Below are 19,879 nucleotides of genomic sequence, written 5' to 3' on the forward strand. Positions count from 1 at the left end.
TATAGTTTTAGAGTGATCCTGTGTAATCCCAGGAAACTCCAGCAAACAGCGCTTTACTGCATTTCATTATAAATCGTGCCATTTCTCGCCTGGATCAAGAATCATTCTGAAATCAACGCTAGATTATCGGTATTATGATTCATCATGCACGAAAGGGTGGGAGGGGGGAGGTCGTTTTCCATGCTTCGACCGCCACCAACGGCATACATTACACAGTACATTACAGACACACGCTGCGATCGCGGGGGAAAAAATATCGGATCAACGCAAGATTGATAACATATAGTCCTTACCTTGTATATGATGTACTGCAAAAAGAATAATCCAATTATCTGATCGCCATTCCAAATATTGATCGCGATCGTGTGTCCAACGTTATCCACCAAAACACATGAACCGGCAGTGCTCGAGTCCATGTGTTATAAACGTTACTCATGCCCGAGAAGGAAAACCTGGACCGGACTTCTTAGCGTACAGCCCAAGCCAGAGGGTTTCCAATGATGTGCAATACTGGCCGTAAGGCGTTAGGCGGCGGTATTGGCCATTTGCGATCTCAGAGCCATTCCCAATGATAACATCAGGCTGGATGGATGAATTATGAATGGATATAGCGAATAAAAGAAATAACGATTAAAACCTGACTTTTCTCGGGTTTGGCGCCCAGCGCATGGCGAGTTAACCTGGGATATCTCGGGTCTGACGTCCAATGTGTTAACACTGCTATACTGTACATGAGCTGTCCAAACATGTTCAATAATGGTGCAAGGGTTGAGTTCATACCTCCATTAATGGAGCATAGAACATAAGAATACACCATGCAATTTCTCTGAGAAGCAAGTTCAAACTATTGGTTTCCCAGCTATTGCAGTTGTTAAACTGCGCTAGCAACAAACCCTTTCAGGGAAAATCAATACAAAATCCACCTTACGCATATGTATTCCTGGCCAATTTGTTGTTTTCTGTTGAATAAGTCAATATCACAATTGTATGTGGGCTAGGCAATACATGGGTTGTAGCAGTGTCCACAAAAGGCTGTTTTATAACTCAACAAACTCATCTATAATATAAGGGTTCAAGATATGACCTGACTTTTCACCCAAACAGCAAAGGAAAATTATGTATCAGCAACCAATATCTTCAGCTTTGATTAATACAAGCTGGTCATTGATGTTGTGATATGCATAGGCCTTCATACTTACATACTGAACACAGAACTTTCTAATGGTGTAGTCCACTAGTATGGTGAAGTCCTCCATAGCGACTCTGACGTTCCCATACATCCAGCAGCCTTGGTCAGGCCAGTATTGATAGCACTTATCCTGGGGAGAAAGAATCCCACAAGAATCAGAACTGTATTATGTACGTTTTCAAAGACAACAACTAAAGCAGTTATGCTGATGCGATACGGTGTACTGTAACGTTTTCACAGCTGCTTACATCTGCTGCCTGCGGTCCGTGACTCACTCGGCGGAGAAGCAAATAGAGAGAGAGAGTGTGTTGCGACTCCCGTCAGTCAATAAGATCATCAGAGTAATGTTTCAACCCATTAATGAGATTCTCAAACTAATTATCACGGAGCCTCTCAGGATCTTATCAACAATTATTCCGTTATTGATCCTCGGCGCCTCTGTTCTGCGCTATCAGACCCTCCGCTTTGCTCCCTATTGATCATCCCTTTGAGGCTCAATTTAATGTGATGCTAAGTAATCTGCGGGATGACACTTTGTATGGATTCTACGTAGGAAGGGGGTCAAATAAATTATGCCTGTGACTTTGGGTCGTGAGAAGACAGAACGGGGGCTCTAGTAGCGGCCTAACGGAACAACGTAGGTTTAGTCAGATCACGGTACTATACCATGTACAGTACGCTGCCCCACTCAGACAGCTTACAAACAGTTGAAAAACCGCCCTCTTTTCTTGATCCTCTAATCGGAAAGGTTGCGATTGGAGGATCGGGAAAATAGGGCAGGGTTTGAGATAGGCCTGGTCGAGAGATTGGGAGTTGAGAGGAGTGAAAGGGACGATGAGTCGACCAATCAGCCGTTAAAGTCCGGGTAAAGCAAATTCAGAGGGTTGTTTCTAAACATATTATGTGTTGGGAAATAGTTGCTGAAAACATGTGAAAACAATTGGAGTTGGATTTGGTCGTTTTTTAAAAATCTTTTTCCGTTTTTCTCCCATCCCAATGTTAGTCGTTATGCCAATTCCCAATCCCCTTCCTGGTCGTTGCGCCCTCTACCCCCTACCGTCGGTCCGGGAGGGCGAAGACTATCACATGCTTCCTCCAACACATGTGTACCCAGCCCACCGCTTCTTTTCATCTGGCAGCGCGGACTCTCACTGGGAGAGTGTAACGTGTGGAAGGATCACACTACCTCTCCCAGATCCTTCCCTTGCTGTGCAGGCGCCCCGACCGAACTGTAGGAGTGGCTGTTTACAACGACCAGGACCCACCCTCGCCGGGTTTCCCACCCTCTAACACTGCCAATTGTGTTAGTATGGACGGTCGACCAACCCGGAAACACCACAGCTGGATTCGATCCCACTGTCTCTGTGGTGGTAGACAGCCGCTTAGTCCGCTGCGTTACCCGGCCGCCCCGGATTTGGTAGTTTATAGTCAAATGTTTTAGTGATTGAATAGAAAAATTAAATGGCACTTGAGCTGAAAGGGAGCTGACCGTGCCGCTACAATAAAAAACAAAAAATGTCTGCGGTGTGGCAAATTCATAATAAAATTCACGTTACCCTAACCTTAATAATTACTTTGCTGAGAACACAAAGGAAGGAGGGAGGTGTGGCAGAATAAAATACTGTATGCGCCCCTTTGTTTTGGTCTGAGATGCTGGTGCTCTAGTGACATCTAGTGGCTGAATCTGCAATTGAGCACCTTTAATTCATAATGTTGTCCTTACACTTAGATATAGCCTGATTCCTCATTAGTTATTAATTATGTACTTAATCATTACTAAAATAAAGTGTCACCAGAATGTCTCTAAATGCTGGCACCTACTTCCTTCCTCTCCTTCAGGTTGGTGAGCATCACGACGGTAGAGGTCTTCTGCTCCCAGACCATCCTCCAGAAGTCAGCCACAGTCTCAAGCTTTGGGCCTGGAGGAGAGAATCAAGGAAAAACATCACAACTATCACAAATACCACACGGACGGCGAGGAGAAAAGCCAGTAAGCCACGCTGGAATAAGTCATCGCTTACCTTGAGCTGCGATGAATCTTTGTTTCTCCTTATAACCCTGTGTGGTTTAAAATATATTTAATTGCTCATTTGTAACAGTGTGGGTCAGGGTGAAACGATGCATATATCGTTAAAAGACAAACTCACGTCTATGTACGATGCATTTATATAGTCGGAGCACAGATGTCCGTCGATGTGATTTAACACCACTCTGGAGTGATCATCTGTGGAAGAGAAACGATTACAGTAAGTTGAAGAACATTTCCTCTCATTTAAACTTAACCGCCACGCTCTGCGTCATTTTAATGGTTGAAGGGGTTCAATGACGCGAGAGGTCGTAATTGAATAGTTTATTTGAGTGTAAATCACCCACTCACATGGTAGTATGTTGGGGTATCTGTTCTTCTCTCTGTTGTGCTCTCTGCTGGCTTCCTCAAAGGACCCAAGGTGGTAATAACATGGAAGTGACTGTACAGAGAACCCCGACAGGGTGGATAAAAAGAAAGATAACATTATACATTATATATATATGAAACTAATATTCTAAGCCTATAGCTTCTTCTATTTCTGCGTGTTGTGGCTTGTTCAAGATGAAGGGTTTCATTCGACAACACTTCGCTGTGTATATCAATTTTTTTTATTACATTTCAGCTTGTTATTTCAAAAGTGCAGATGATTACATCCTCTAAAATGTCCTTATGGTGTTGAGTAAAAAGCTTAGGACAACTGACAACTTTAGTAATATTCCATAGTTTTACTTTCACAGACGCAATGAATCTCGAGAGTTACGTGTCAAGCTTTCCAAAAAGGTGCATATCTCATTTTGGAATGAGAGATGAACCAATATCACATGTTCACTGCAGATACCGATTTCATGTCATAAACTAAGTGTCGGCTGATGCAGAGCACCGGTCAGATAGGTGCATACCTATCTCAAGCCCCCCCCCCTAATCCTATCTTAACACATCCTGCGCCAAAAACGAGTTTACTTGTTATTGCCCGCCAATCTAATAACGCCAACAACGAGTTTACTCGTTTTTATGATCGTTATTTCCTTTATTCGCTATTGGCATTCATAATTCATCCAGGAAGGCTCCAGGAGCCAGCTGGACCCTGTCTGATATTGCAACGCCTCAATACCGCCGCCTGGTGGATTTCGGGCGAGTTGCACTCCACTCTAAACCGGATGTGGCGTTCTGTGCATCGGGGGAAATCCTCCGGCAGAGCTATCTTGTTATGTTGATCAAGACAAACACTCGAGTGCATGGGATCGCTTTCAAGACAGAATCAATATGCTTTCGGCGTTTATTGCGTCATACAAACGGAAAATGGATCTAGCAGATCGAAATCAAATAATTGGAAACAAATTTCTCCGGACTCATCGGCCACAGGTAAGAGGAATCTAACGTTAATTCCAGCTCGATTGTCCATTTATTTCATTGCAATCCATCCGATCAACGTATGATGTCGTACTAAGGAAAGCCGTTACTGACAATCAAGGAATCATAAACGACCCCCCCCCCCCCCTTTCCTTCACGCATGATGGAACATAATGTATACAGAGCATTATGCATTTGAATTTTTTAATATAGCGTGTATAGGAACGAAACGCCAATCAATTATGTATAATATGCGTCTGGGCCTATAACTCGCGTTCTAGGAATTACTGTTATACACTCTAAAAACATACTTATATTCACGACGGTACTAACACGACAATGTATGAATGGAAAAATATAACGTTCCCACATCCGGAACGATAGATAACCGATGTTGAATGGGCCATAGTAATGTCGATATAGCTATAATATTTTAAAAGTTATAGCCCTGCAAAGAAGGTGAGCGACTCCATAGGCTTACAGCACTGGCAGAGAGTGGTATAAGATGGGCAAACTGCGTGGCACAGAGTGTGTTAATCGCGATCACAATTTTGGCATTAACAATTAATTAAACGTGATATTGGCGCATTACATTTTAGAATGTCTGCTCTTCTATATCAAATAAAGCGCTCCTCCTTCCTCCAGCTACAGTGTCTGACCAATCACAGGTGTTCCTGTGTGCTGTGTGTGTGCGCTGCCCTCTTGTTTACATTGGTAGCCTACGATCTGATCCACTACTTTTACTGAACCGTATGGACTTATACCATTCGTTTTTTGGGTTATTGGGAAAAGAAAAATATGTAATATGTTTCCAAGTGTAAAAAAAAAATATATATATATATATATATAAAGGCATATAGCTCCTGGCATTGAATTTCACTTTGGGTACAGATACGGCGTCTTAGCCTGGTATCAACCCAATATCCGACACCCGCACTGAGAAGGTCACACAGTGGAGGTGTAGAGCAATCGGTAAACCTACATTGAACTCCTCTCTGAACAGCTTGCCGTCGTCTGCGGAGCGTATCCGGTACTCATCCTCCAGGGAGTCCAGAGGGATGGGGAAGTACCTCTTGGACGGGGAGGGAGATCGGGGGAGGAGGACCACCGTCTGTTCCCCTGTGTGTGGGACGAGAAAATATTGTGAACACAACGTTAATGTTTCCCCGTGGAGAGCCGTACAGGGACTGCTAGCACCTGAAACAACACGGCAGGACGGTCATTAAGATTTCCTGCTTTTGGGGGGAGATGTCAGAACCGATTCCTGAAGTCATAAATATACAGCTGCGGTAGCAGGGAAATGTCCAGATTCCAACTTGTTGCTTGTTAACTTGAAATGCAAGTTTACGCTGCCCTTTACGTGCAAGGAAAGATTCATGACCCTGGGGGTTAAGGGTCATGGGTCTTTCTTAGCACATAAAGAAGTAAGGAGAATGTAAACTTAACATTCTACAAAAACAGAAGATAAAACTAGATTGGGATTACAACACTTATACACTTCCATACAACGTCATCAGCTGAGAGCAGCAATACTGTACCTTGCTCTTCCAGAAAGCCATTTGGGATCTTCTTATCCACAGAAGTGACTAGAGCCTTCCTGTGGTTTTTGAACCTAATCAAACAGTAAGCAGTAAGTAAAAAAAAGTAGTAACTAAGTTGTAAGTAAATACATAAGTAAATACCTAAGTAAGACTGTAATGGTAAAGGTTTGACAAAGTTCTTCAAACTCGAACCTAAAAAATATATATTGAGCAATTGCACAATAATACACACACTTTACAAAAATGGGGAGAATTGCAATGAGCTGAGAGTAAGAAAACCGATAATGGCAAGACACAGAAAAACAAACTAAGCAAATATCGCCCCCCCCCCCCCCCCCCCCCCCCTTCCCATCTAATACAACTCGGCACTAAAAGTAGGTGATGATTAAATACAACCATAGAGGACAAATAAGTACCAACCATCTGAAAGAGCTAAAGCTGTTCCTTCTCATGAGAAGCTGTGTGTCGTCAACACAGAGAGGAGCTGAGTGACTGAGCTGCTTGTTCAGTGAATGAATGAGTCTGATCTGACCAGCACTAGCCGTTTGTATTCTGACCTACTGAGGTGCAGCTGTTGTCCTCAGAATACCCCACCCTTCAGTCTCACACACAAACGCATGTGTCACGCACGTGACACACACACACACACACAAATAATATGAACATGCACACACACGGACAGATAACAGATATGCATGCACGCGAGCACACACACACACAAACTAAAACACATGCACCACACATGCATGTACACACACACAAATACACACACTCACACAGTCAAACACAAAAGGAGAGAAAGAGAGAGAGAGAGAGAGAGAGAGAGAGAGAGAGAGAGAGAGACACTGTGTTGTGTTTACCTCAGACAGTAGATGGTGAGGAGCACGAGGATGATGAGGAGCAGAGCAATGACCAGTGTAGAGGGAAGCACATGGGCACCCTGGTGGGTGGGGTTTTCTGGATAATAAAATATAATAACATATGTATCAGTATAAGATCAAAATACATGCAGACGATCTATTCACACATGGTTGTAAATTGAGTACCTCAGACACAGAACCATATAACTCAAATCCTCAGAGGAACAATGTTTTCAAACTGTATTGTCTAAAGATGGTAAATTAAGTAAAGGAAATGATATATCACAATGTTGTTAGTTACAGTAGATTAGAACTACTGCTGAAATGACTGGCTTGTGCTTAAGGTTCCCTGAGTACAGACTGAGCTATGGAAATCAAATCAAATCAAGCCCTGGCTTCTTGGAATGTGGAATAATTATATTTATTTTAATTTCATTTTTAACCTATTTTAATATGCGTGTTGTGCTCATTCATAGTTAAAGACAGTAGAGGTTGAGTACTTTATTATCTAAAAATGGTAAGTTAAAAGTGTTGTGTCCATTCATAGTTAAAGACTGTGGAGGTTGAATACTTTATTATCTAAAGATGGTAAGTTAGAGTGTTGTGCTCATTCATAGTTAAAGACAGTAGAGGTAGAGTACTTTATTATCTAAATAAGGTAAGTTAGTGTTGTGCTAATTCATAGTTAAAAGACAGTAGAGGTAGAGTACTTTATTATCTAAAAATGGTAAGTTAAGAGTGTTGTGCTAATTCATAGTTAAAGACAGTAGAGGTAGAGTACTTTATTATCTAAAGATGGTAAGTTAGAGTGTTGTGCTAATTCATAGTTAAAGACAGTAGAGGTAGAGTACTTTATTATCTAAAGATGGTAAGTTAAGAGTGTTGTGTCCATTCATAGTTAAAGACTGTAGAGGTCGAGTACTTCCAGGGGATATTATATCACATTTACACTCCAAGCGATGTGGATTGTCTATTCGACAAATACATGGGCTGTTCCAAAAAACAGAGTTATATGGTTCTCCAGTTCAAAAGGTTAAATTGTATTAGTATCACCACATTGCACTACATCGGTGTCATTATCATTCAGTCATGCAGTATGGTCCGTAATTACCTCCTGTCTGGTTCTCATGAGAGGAAGTGTTCAAGGCTATAGTGGTGCCAATCAGAAACAACACCATTGTCACTGCGAATAAAGAGAGAAAACAGTACAAATGCCATCAGCATCACATCGTTCCACTGCTCCTAACAATATCACATATTGCTGCTTCACAAATTCCACAAGAGGGCGCTAAAGCACTGAGCAATGTATCTCTGTTGGAACGAGCCTGAGCTGTGATGTCAACTCAGCTATAAGGAAGTCGATGCTGTTAACTCATGTGTGAGGCTTTTTGGAATCTATTTTCAAAATTCCATCTATGAGAATTCTACCAGCTTCTTTAAAGGCGCACTTTACCAAAAAACAATGCACATTTATTTTGCACACTGTAAATCGCACACACACAGTTTTCACACATTCATTTAGTTTGACATTACAGTACATTACAGTAAATTTGTTTGAATAAGGCCTCCAGTGATGTCATCTTGGACATTGAATCCATGAAATGATGTCAATGAAAGAATGGCAATACCTTGTCTTCTAGGGACTGCTACCTTGTAATTTACACTAAGACATTTACACTAAAACACCAAGATTCAATGTCATGACATCACTGGTGGTGGCCATAGTCAAACTTACTCTCAATAACCGTCAAACTAAATGAACGTGTGCAAAACTGTTTGCATAGTTTTTTCGGGGTGAAGTTCACAAAATTCGAATCTCATATGTGAGATTGTACACAGTCTGTCTTGTCCGACTGCTGGACAACATTGGGAAATCTTCTTCCTCTCCTGTCTCGTCATGTCTACTTGAATGAGCATGAGACACCTCATATCCCCTAAAATAACCACAGCGCAGACAGGGGAGAGGAAGCACGAGTTCATAGGTGGCAGCAACCAGATCTGTGCAGTATGAGCATCTGGACCCGGACATGAGGTAAACATTACAGTGAAGGTCTAATTTTGCAGTATTATATTTGACGTGAGACACTCTGCACCATGGTAAAATAATATAATAATAGCCACGAGAAACACTGATATCGACATTAATATGCACAACCCACCAGGCTATTTGTAGAGGGTGAGGCAGTGGACGGCAAGTCAGATTTGTTTTTGGAAGCGTATAGTGATGTTGACAGTATTATTAAAAAGTCACAGTGCTAGTGTAAGTAAATAAAGGAGATTTGACCACACCATGAAGAAGAAGAAGAAGGCCTTGTCCTCCCCGTCCCTCTCCCACTCCTCCTCCGTCTCTCTCGTTACTGCAGTAAAGCCAACCTTTCTCTCACCCTCGTCCCCCTCATCCTCTCATTCCTCGCTGCAAGCGATAAGCGAAGGTTCTTCAATGCGACCACGCTCTAAATATTATTTCACATTGTCGTCAAATGTCTTCTTATCTCCAAATGTAGGAGCAAACTTCTCTAAATCAACATCCATCTCTCGTGTCTCTCTTCCGAATGTCAGGATAGGAAATCGAGGGAATAAATTGGCCAAACAGGGCAAATCTGCCATAAGTGGCTTTTGAATGAATGAATGAAGTTTATTTTTCGGTCTTGTTTACAGACAAATCAAAACACACCTGTGTGGACTTACAAAAAAATAAATAAAAAAAATCACAAATGTACATATTCAAGGCAAGCTCACACAAAATCCAAAATCAACGACAGAAAAAAAGGAATAGGCTGAAGCACATGCTTATCCTTTACAAATTCTTAAAAACTAAATATATTTTAATATAAGAAAGAAAAACTTAAAATATGCTGCAAGATAAATCTTTTTAAAGAAAAAACAAATGTTTGATGTTTTACTCAAACTACCCTGAGAAGTACACAACTTCAACCTGTCACTAAGGCTATTCCATAATTTAACTCCCAAAATTGAAACACATCTAGTTTTTGATGCAATAAATGAGAGTAGTGAGATTTGAGTGCCCTAATTAACCCTCTGTTCCAAGTCCTGTTCTCGTTACTGACTGAGCCCACTGAAACAGATTGGAGAGAATAATTCATGGTGTCAATTTAGGTCTTGTAGAAATGGGTCATCCAAGAGGCCTAATTGGTGACGTTATCTTGGAGACATGTTTGCACACCACCCCGTTGTTATCTAGTTTCTCTAGGAACTGGTGTTGCGTAATATCCTGCTGATGTTCCAAATGTAATGGATAAATACAAACTATGAATTATTACAGGCCTACTGTACATGTTGGGGCTACGATATATTTGTTTTTAGTTGTTCTGCACAACAATACGGTTCTGAAATATATGTTCAAAGTTTTGCTTCATACATCAACAGACTATCTTTCTTCAGCAATAAGGAATCATTTACTTGGAATGTACTGAATATCACATTATGTCTTATTTTGACAAATGTAATATTTCATACAAATTTGATGTTTCCCAATTAAATAACCCTCTAGCGCAGGGGTGGCCAACCAGTCAGAGACTAAGAGCCACAAAAATTACTGTCGTACCACAAAGAGCCACACCATATATACCAGCGTTTCTCAACCTTTTTTTCAGGCATGGCACCCTTCATGTGTTTATAGGTCCCACCCTCTGGCCTCTGATGTTGCTAATGTCTTTTTTATTTGGGCCTCACAGGGTTAAGCCTGAGCGGTCCGGTACTGGACCGCAAATGACATCAGGCCATAAATCCATCTCTACAGAATGTATGAATTAATGTTGCGTTTTCTTTTCAAATGTAGCCAATAGGAAAGACCCTAACCCTGTCAAAACAGCAGTCAAAGTGTATATTTTCAGCATTACGTTTGTTTACCAATGATTGTAACTGTTATTAGTGAAATATATGATTATAGAAATCTCAGGGCATTGAGTCGGAAACCGGCACATATTGACGGGAGGAAGTGGCGCAGCCAAAAGTGAGTGTAGTCTTTTGAAGGAAGAGACCCAGGGCTTTTGATGGACTTTCGAATTTGGAAAAACTACCCTACCCAGCTCACACCAGCCACTGTCACATCATCTGACTTCTGGATTCACTTTTTGATTTCTCTTATTTTTCGGGATTATCTCCCACAAACCTGAACGTTATTGCCATAATACAGAACACAGTTAGTTTCTCTACCTTTCTGTGAACGTCTAGCAAAAAACGGCGTTGCAATTTGATGAACATTTTTAGAGACATTTACATTATAAAAAAGTAACTACTTGTGAAGCACGCCTGGTGATACTAAATCCAGATTGAATTCTGCCATTGGAAAGGGGAGATTTGGCCTGATCAATAGATTGGCCATAATAAGGTAATTTATAGGCCTGATATTCTATAATCATATTTCAAATGTGTCCGGATGGCAGAATTCAATACTGTATCTACAAAACCTTGTGTTTAATCATCTTCCCTTTATTAATTTGCTTAGATTTTTCAGGTCTGGTAAATCTTAGCATGGTGTTATTCACAGTCAAAGATAAAAAAAAATATATATAATTGAATTGATATTCTCCTTTGGTTCATTACAATTTACTCAAGCCTAGTAACATACACAATATTTCTGACACTGGGAATACATTCCCTGAGATCCATAGATGTCCCTAGAATCACATACCAAGAACATGCAAATGAACCATTTACAAATAAAAAAGTCTGTAAATGTTTATTCTACGGCTTATGGAATGAATATAACATTTTAAAATAAAAAAAAATTATTATTATTATTATTTATTTGTATTTTTTTATGGAGGGAGGAGCCACACATTGGCCACCCCTGCTCTAGCGAGTCCATGTTCCGGAATGTTTACAAGTATATTCCAAAGTAAAAGCATCTCACATGTGTAAACAGACAAAAACATGCTGTACAGTAAATAAATAAATACATACACTGATCTGTTCCTCAACCTCTGCTTCTCCTCACGTCACATGCATGCCTGCCTGCACGTCGCTTTCACAGCCAAAGGCTCATCCACTGCATATGTGGCACGGTGTGCAGGAGGAGCCAAGTCTCTCCCGAGTGTTAACAAGCTGACAGTGTCGACACCTGTTCCCCACGCTGCCCCGCTGGGCCCGCTCACGTTCACTCACACAGGCCCGTCCTGCAGCAGTGAGCGCTATGTCTGTGTGTGTACGGGTCACTACAGAGGCCACAGCATGTCTGTCGTCTCCAAATGTATGAGTAGCTTAATAGACTTGATAGACTAGCTTACATTCCTATCTTAAATTCCTAGTTTAAATGTATGCTCTTCAATAAATAACTGAAATAATATTTATTATAATAAAGAAAAGATAAATAAAAAAGAAAACCTTCTTACTGTATCTTACTATTATGTACTTTACTACAATTTAGTATCTACTATGTACTATGCTACTTATTATCCCTATACTACTACCTATTACCATGCTAATATGCAGTTATGGGCAGTAGCTAGCTACAAGTAGCGACGCTACATAGCTTAACTACATTTTTCAGTAGCGTGATGGTAGCGTCGCTACTTTTGAATCAAGTAGCGATCTCTGTAGCGCAGCTAGTTTTCGAATCAAGTAGTGACGTAGCGTCAGCAAAACGCTACACGCTACATATCCGGAGAAACAGACACACAAAAAAAAGAGTGTCTTCGGTCCTGAGAGTGTCGTGTTCTTCTGTCCTGCAGCTGGATGCTATTGGAGAAAACCCACTATGATTGGTTGGTTGGTTTAGATATGAGTATGACGACTCACGATTAGGCCAAAACATTGCGGGTAGGCCAATCAGAGGCAGGATAGGGTGGGACATGCCACTCCAGCTCGGCAAACCAGGAAGTAAAAAAAATCTAAACACAGACCATGAATGAATGAATGAACCTGAGTCCGCGCGAAATAGCAGAAGGATTCGATGTTTCCAGGGCTGATGGCATTGATGAAGATGATGTCAATAACAACAATGTCTCTCCATGGCCCTATCTGGAAAAAATTATGAGTTTGACTGAAGAAACGCCTAAAACATATGTGTTTATTGTGTCAGCCAAAAACGAAGCTTCTCTCAACATCCAACATGTCCAGCACTAACTTGAGAACACATATATTCAGGTAAGCTGATGAAAAGCTTTACATAAACATTGTCAACTGTTCCCAAACAGCACACAAGTCAGTGCACTTTTTGTCAACAGATTTAACTAACATGTTTCACTGTAGGCAGAAAATGAACTATTATGGGGGTGGAGAAAAGAAAAAACAAACTACCATAAATAGTACATACACTAAAATATCACCTAGAGCAGTGGTTCTCAACCTGTGGGTCAGGACCCCCAGGGGGTGTCCCCACATGATTTTGGGGCCATGGAATGTTTTGTGAGTTACATATTTAAATACATTTGGTCATTTAGCTGACGCTTTCATTCAAAGCAACTTACAAATTGTGTACAACAAGTCAGCAGGAGTGAGTGGTACATATCTAGCAGCCAAGGATAAGTAGTATTGTAAGTCGCTTTGGATAAAAGCGTCAGCTAAATGACTAAATGTAAATGTAAATGTATTGTTTGTCTAGCAGTGTCGAGCTTGAGTGTTATACTCTTGAGTACATACTGTACTGTAGTAGTATAGACATATTAGCATAGTTGGTGGTAGTACATGGTAGCATAATAGTAAAATGCAGTAAGACAGTTATTATTAGTTAAAATTCAGATATTGAAGAAGTGTGTTTTTGGTTGATAAAGTGGGCAGGTTTCAGCTAGGAGAGGGTATCAGGCAGCCAGAAGATGCAGAGTTTAGGGATAAATAATACATAAAGATAGAATAGAAAAGAAAAAGACCATTACTGCATCAAAAGTAATCAACAAACTATACTATAAAAACTGATCAAACCAAATGGTCTCTTTCTTTTCTTTTGTAGAGGCTGCACCCAGCTAAACTTGCCTTCCTGGATTTTGTACATAATACAAGTTCATGTTAAAAGGATGATACAAAAAGCCAGACCGAGGGCTTGTTTCAGTTTTATAATAAACTATAATATAAATAAATAATAGTTTTAAATCAAACTGAGCATTTATTTTGCCTGTCTATTTGTTTTGTGGAAACTTGATCATGAAGTAAAAAAAAAAAAAAAAAAGAAAAAAAAAAAGTGCCAATGTAGCTAGCTATTTTTGCCATGTTATTGTAGTGTAGCTTGCTACATTTATCTGGGGATAGCTTCCATTGTAGTTGAGCTATATTTAATCGAGAGTAACTTGTAGTGTAGCTTGCTACATTTTCCAAGTAGCTTGCCCATCAGCGTGTAGCTTTATGCCAAGCAAGCAGTGCAAAAATTTACCGTAGTGGCATGCAGTAAGGCGCCTTTCATTTTCCGCCGCCCAGCGCCCAGGTCGCGCGGAAATAGGCTGTCTATTGCCATTCTCTTTGACAAACTCTAACCTTAACCAGCTCCTTAACAACGCCTAAACTTAACCGTTCTAACCTTAACCAACTCCGAAACAATGCCTAACCTTAACCTTAACCATAACAAATTATATTGCCATTCTCTTTGACAAACTCTAACCTTAACCAGCTCCTTAACAGCGCCTAAACTTAACCGTTCTAACCTTAACCAACTCCGAAACAATGCCTAACCTTAATCGGCGAAAGAATACACGTTAAAAAAAAATCACGTTAAAAAATATTTTTGATGGGATTCGAACTCGCCAGCAAACAAGCCATAGGATCCACAGCCATGTGTCCTTGCCGATTGAGCTATTGCTAGATACTGAAAATAGGGGCGGTGACTTATATATATTGAGCTCCGCTCGTGTCGCATGCGCGGGCACCTCGCGCGAGCACGCCGGCGCACGCACGCACCTGAGCGAGCACGCCGCCGCCGGTGCACGCACGGTAGCATTTGTCTGAAAAGAAGGGCGCTTTACCGCACTAGCGTGCGGTGACGAATGCGGAAGCATTTTTGCACTGCTTGCTTGGCATTAACGTACAGGCTGCCCATCACTGCTAATATGTCTATATTACTATGAACTAGCACTTGGGTTCGACACTATTTGACGAACAATACCTGCCATAGATGTACCCTTCCTGCTGACTTGTTCACAATTTGTAAGTCGCTTTGGATAAAAGCATCAGCTAAATGACTAATTAAGCATTACATCACGCACAGGAGTGCGTTATGAGAATTAGAGCATGCCTAGGGGTGGTCGTCTCATAACGCACGACTGTGCGTGGTGTAATGTCTTTTATACAATTGGCGCATTCATCCAACCTTATTGCTATACAATAAACACACATTAATTGAAGATTTATTGACAAAAGCATCCGCAGAAAAAGTAGTTAAAAAAAATAAATAAAAAGAGAAGTTGCCTCCGTGTGGAAGCAGCTCGGAGGTGCGCAGTTTCAAGGCAAGAATGAAGTGAGCGTGTTATTTGTTTGATTGATTGATTGAACATTTTATTACAGATAGACAGTGCTTACATCTTTATACAATTGCCGAATTCATCCAACCTTATTGCTATACAATAAACACATTAATTTAAGCATAATGGAGATTTATTCACAAAACCATCCGCAGAAAAAGTAGGTTAAAAAAAAGAAGAGGGAGGCAACTTCTTTATTTTTTTTTAACCTACTTTCTATAGAAGCATCTAAGAATGAAGTGAGCATGTGTTATTGGAATGATTGATTGATTGATTGATTGATTGATTGATTGAAAATTGTATGTCCGCCTTGTTTCAAACTGGTTATGCTTTGGTCCTCTTTCGAAGTCGGTTATGCTTAGAGTTTGGAATCAGGGCTGGTGGTCTATCGCCCTGCTCTAAAGATAAACTCTAAGCATAACCGACTTCGAAAGAGGGCCAAAGAATAACCAGTTTGAAACAAAGCGGACATTAACACTTTGGGTGCCGGGAACCGTCTTTAGACGTCTTTGCTGGCCATGCTAAAGTTGCCGGGGGACGCTGTACGTCGTCTTTATATCAATATTTCAAAAATCTGCGATCGGATTCATAATGTCCCTCCGCTGGCCTGAGATCCACCAGCAGGACCCACTGAGCTCTCTGGCGGTTCAGGAGCGCCATCTGGTGGCCGATCGGCGCAAGCGCTTAACAGGAAGCGCACTAGAGGTTTTGCTAGACGTCCGTATTGCTTCCGGCCACTCGGTACATGTCCCGTGACTCTAGCTCGTCACTCTACATAGCGATCGATTGCCAATAACTCGATAAACAACATGATTTGGACGTATATACCATTATACAAGCTGGAGATGGACCGGGTAATAATATATCCCATAATGATAAAATTTCTACTCGACGATGATCGCCCAACGGCGAGCGGAGACTGGGGTGAGTTTCAGCGTGTAACGTTACCGTCTTCGATAATAACTGATATTATCAACATTTGACCCACATTAGATGATTGGTATAACGCTGCCCACGGAATTATAAACGCCCCCTCGCCCATCCGGTCAACATCAGATGACGTGTAGTAACTTCTAGAAGTACGTCTAGTTGGAATTTTTTATATCGCGCTGATTGCCATCAAACTATTTCATCATCAATATAATGCATTTGGGGCTGTATATCACGTTCTGGAGAAAGCTGCAGAAAGAGATGAAAACATACTTATACATTAGACCATACTTTACTATGAATATGTGAATGAAAAAGTTTAACGTTGCTACACAATGAACAATACATATAGGACTTTGAATGGGCCCTAATAATGGCAATGTAGCAATAGAATTTAAAAAGTTATAGCCCTGCAAAGAAGGGGACTTTCTCCATAGACAAATAGCGCTGGCAATCTATGGTATATCATTAATTTAACCTTAGGCAACCAAAGTGTTAATAACATTTTCAATCAATCAATCAATCAATCATTCAAATAACACACGCTCACTTCATTCTTAGATGGCATGCACCTCCGAGTTGCTTCACAGCATGCCCTCTAACAGTGAAGTGAGCGTGTGTTATTGGATTGATTGATTGATTGATTGCTTGAACATTTTATTAACAGTGAAATGAGTGTCCTTTTGACGAATGGCATCTAACAAGACTTCCCGCGATTTATATTTTGTTCCACAATGAGTCATGACCAACCAATTACATAATCCAACATTGTGTAAGCAACTAACACATTCCATGTGACAGAATCGTTTTTGAATGAGTGCTTATGACGCTATCAACACATCCAGAACACATCCATCGGAACTAGGCAAAATCTGCATATGGCTCGCCGATAACAAACTATCATTACACATGGGCAAAACAGAGTCCATTCTCTTCGGTTCAAATAACAAACTCAGCAAGACCGACGGCTTCTCAGTTACAGTGGGTGACAATATTGTCACAAGGAAAGATGAAATTACCTACCTGGGTTCCATCCTAGAGGCTAATCTTTCCTGTGACAAAATGGCATCCAATGTAATAAAAAAAGTCAACCAACGAACTCGATTCTTGTACCGGATCTCCTCTCTGGTAAACAAGAATACCCTGAAGACTCTGGCAGGAGCACTCATTCAAGGGTACTACGACTATGCTTGCACCTCATGGTACCAAAGCCAAAGCACCTCAAAGGCACTAAAAACCAAATTACAAACATCTCAAAACAAACTAGTCAGACTACTGCTTGACCTGACTCCTAGAACCCACCTCACCCCAGCCCACTTTGACAAACTAGGATGGCTTAGAGTAGACGACAGAGTACAGCAACTTGCAATGGGCCTGGTCTACAAGATACACTACACGACCAAGGTACCCATGTACATGTCAAAATACTTCCCAAAGGTCAGTGAATACCATGATCACAACACCAGAGGGAGCTCCACAAATCATGTTAAACCCAGATTCGGCTCAAACAAGGGACTAAACACGTTTAGCAATTATGCCACATCAATGTGGAACGCCCTACTCAAAGCTGTAAAGGAATGTGAATCACTACCCACTTTCAAAAACACTCAAAGAACACCTACGGGAGACTGCAATTCGAAACTGGCCCCTACAAATGTCTTAACCCAGTTGTTCAGTAAATGACCAAGTATGGCTTTGTCAGTATTCCAATGTACAGTGTACTGTACTGTACCCATTCTGCAATCTGTTAATAAACCTTTCAATCAATCAATCCATTCGTAAAGATTATTGTCCGGAATGTCCGCCATCTTGGTTTAATTTCTAAAAACTCGAACTGGCGGAGTGATTGTAATTCGGTTGTGGGCGGGTTCTGCGATCACGAGCGTGTGTTATGAGAAATCAAGAAATGTGCATGCCATTGTATAACTATAAATATAAATGTCTTATGCAGTGTTTTGGGTGAACTACAGTGAACCTTTTAGATCACAAGGTTTGGATACTTCCATTTTGCCACTCCCATCAGCTACCATATCGTGAATCCTTCATTCCAGTGAGCTCTGCCTTTCTATCAATGGCATATTAACAATAATGTCATTATTTCAGCCTGCAACACCTGCTTGTTATGCACCGTGAATTTAATTATGCCGCATCGCTGGCATTAGGGATGCACCAGCAACTTATCTTAACCATGCGTGATCCATGCAATCAATCCAGAATACATAACTAAGCTAGCTGAAGCATAGTATAAATATAAATATTTCATACTGTGGTTTGTATTGTTCAAGATCAATAAGCATCCTTTTGGGTCCAGTGTCCATGAACATAATCCAGTTTGTGTGTAACATGTGTGGCAGCGCGTGAGAAATAAATGAACAGAAAAAGTTGCATGTACTCTGTTGTATAATACTCAGTGCTATAGCATAGCTGGGTAATTCAATGACTAAAATAGCTCCCCACAAAACGATCACGTTCTGCTCTACTTCCTTTGAACACCTGCCTCACCTTGGCTCTCACACCGAAACCAGCAGAGCTACTCAGTGGGAGTCACGGAGGAAAAGTAACATCAGGAAATAGCGCTGGCAATCGCAGAAATGCATTTTCTCAGCCGAGTTCTAACCCGTTTGTTCGTCTTCATCATTAATCCAAACAGTTAGGTTTTCTTTTCCATTTCCAACTGGAGGAGTGAAAGGTCCATTCATATTTCACTCTACCCCCAATAGGCTCCTTCACTCTGGCCTCCTCTACATTCTAGAATCCAGATTGTTCAAATCAGACATTCACGGCGACCGGTGGCTATACTACCATTATGACGTGACGTATGATTTGTAAATGCAAATGCCGTCACTGAAAAATTACTATTAGACTCAGTCTAGTTGATCCATGCTGACCTTCAGTGACATCTATGGCAGTTATATAGGAGACGATTAATCCTTGTCACAATAACCCTGAGTAGAAAATCCTGTTGTTGATTAAGAGAGAGTTCCAGGAATTATGAAAACGCCACAGAAGCGGGACATAAAGATGCAGGAGCACCTTCTGTAAGAGGAAGGATAGGCCACTTTGATAAAAAAGAAAACACCTGATTAAATGCATAAGACTACATATTGTATATAACCACAAACACATGTGTGCGCATGCACAAACACACACACACACACACACAGTATATGTAGAGATAGAGAGAGAAAGAGAGAGAGGGGGGGGGTACAATAATACCATTAGCCCTTGTGTGCCAACTTAGGGCACTGCAGTAAACGAACCATTACCATAATATAATAATAATGACATGTATGGGTAGCCTTCGGGAGAGGTGTTAGTTGGACAATGCCTAGGCTACCCGTACATGTCCGCTTCCATTCATTGTGCTAAGCTAGGCTAACATGCGGCCAGATAGCTTTCTACTGAACGCACAGAGAGGAAACTGGTATCTATTGGTTTGTCTCTCTCTGGAGAAGACGGTAAGCCAATTTCCCAACATTTTGGCGTGTTCTTTTAACAATCTGCTATTCCGTGAGAGATGTGCCTTCTGGGGCATACAGTTTATGTGCTATTATGATGCCACTGTATGTAGT

General features: G+C 41.0%; 1 protein-coding gene across 1 annotated transcript in view; it reads right to left on the reverse strand.

The window, feature by feature from the left end:
• The window catches only part of LOC311234374 (receptor-type tyrosine-protein phosphatase epsilon-like), a 110,304-nt gene that overhangs the window by 17,845 nt on the left and 72,580 nt on the right, over nt 1–19,879 (reverse strand). Inside the window, exons 3-11 of the mRNA XM_084321533.1 lie at nt 8,081–8,152; nt 6,970–7,066; nt 6,107–6,180; nt 5,551–5,687; nt 3,567–3,657; nt 3,337–3,413; nt 3,211–3,247; nt 3,011–3,108; nt 1,200–1,319 (exon numbers count right to left, since the gene is read on the reverse strand). Coding sequence (XP_084177659.1) covers nt 1,200–1,319; nt 3,011–3,108; nt 3,211–3,247; nt 3,337–3,413; nt 3,567–3,657; nt 5,551–5,687; nt 6,107–6,180; nt 6,970–7,066; nt 8,081–8,147 — 798 coding nt within the window. The 5' untranslated portion in view covers nt 8,148–8,152. The remainder of the gene's footprint in view (nt 1–1,199; nt 1,320–3,010; nt 3,109–3,210; nt 3,248–3,336; nt 3,414–3,566; nt 3,658–5,550; nt 5,688–6,106; nt 6,181–6,969; nt 7,067–8,080; nt 8,153–19,879) is intronic.

This window comes from Notolepis coatsorum (assembly GCF_963971535.1).
Source record: "Notolepis coatsorum genome assembly, chromosome: 9".
NCBI lineage: Eukaryota > Metazoa > Chordata > Actinopteri > Aulopiformes > Paralepididae > Notolepis > Notolepis coatsorum.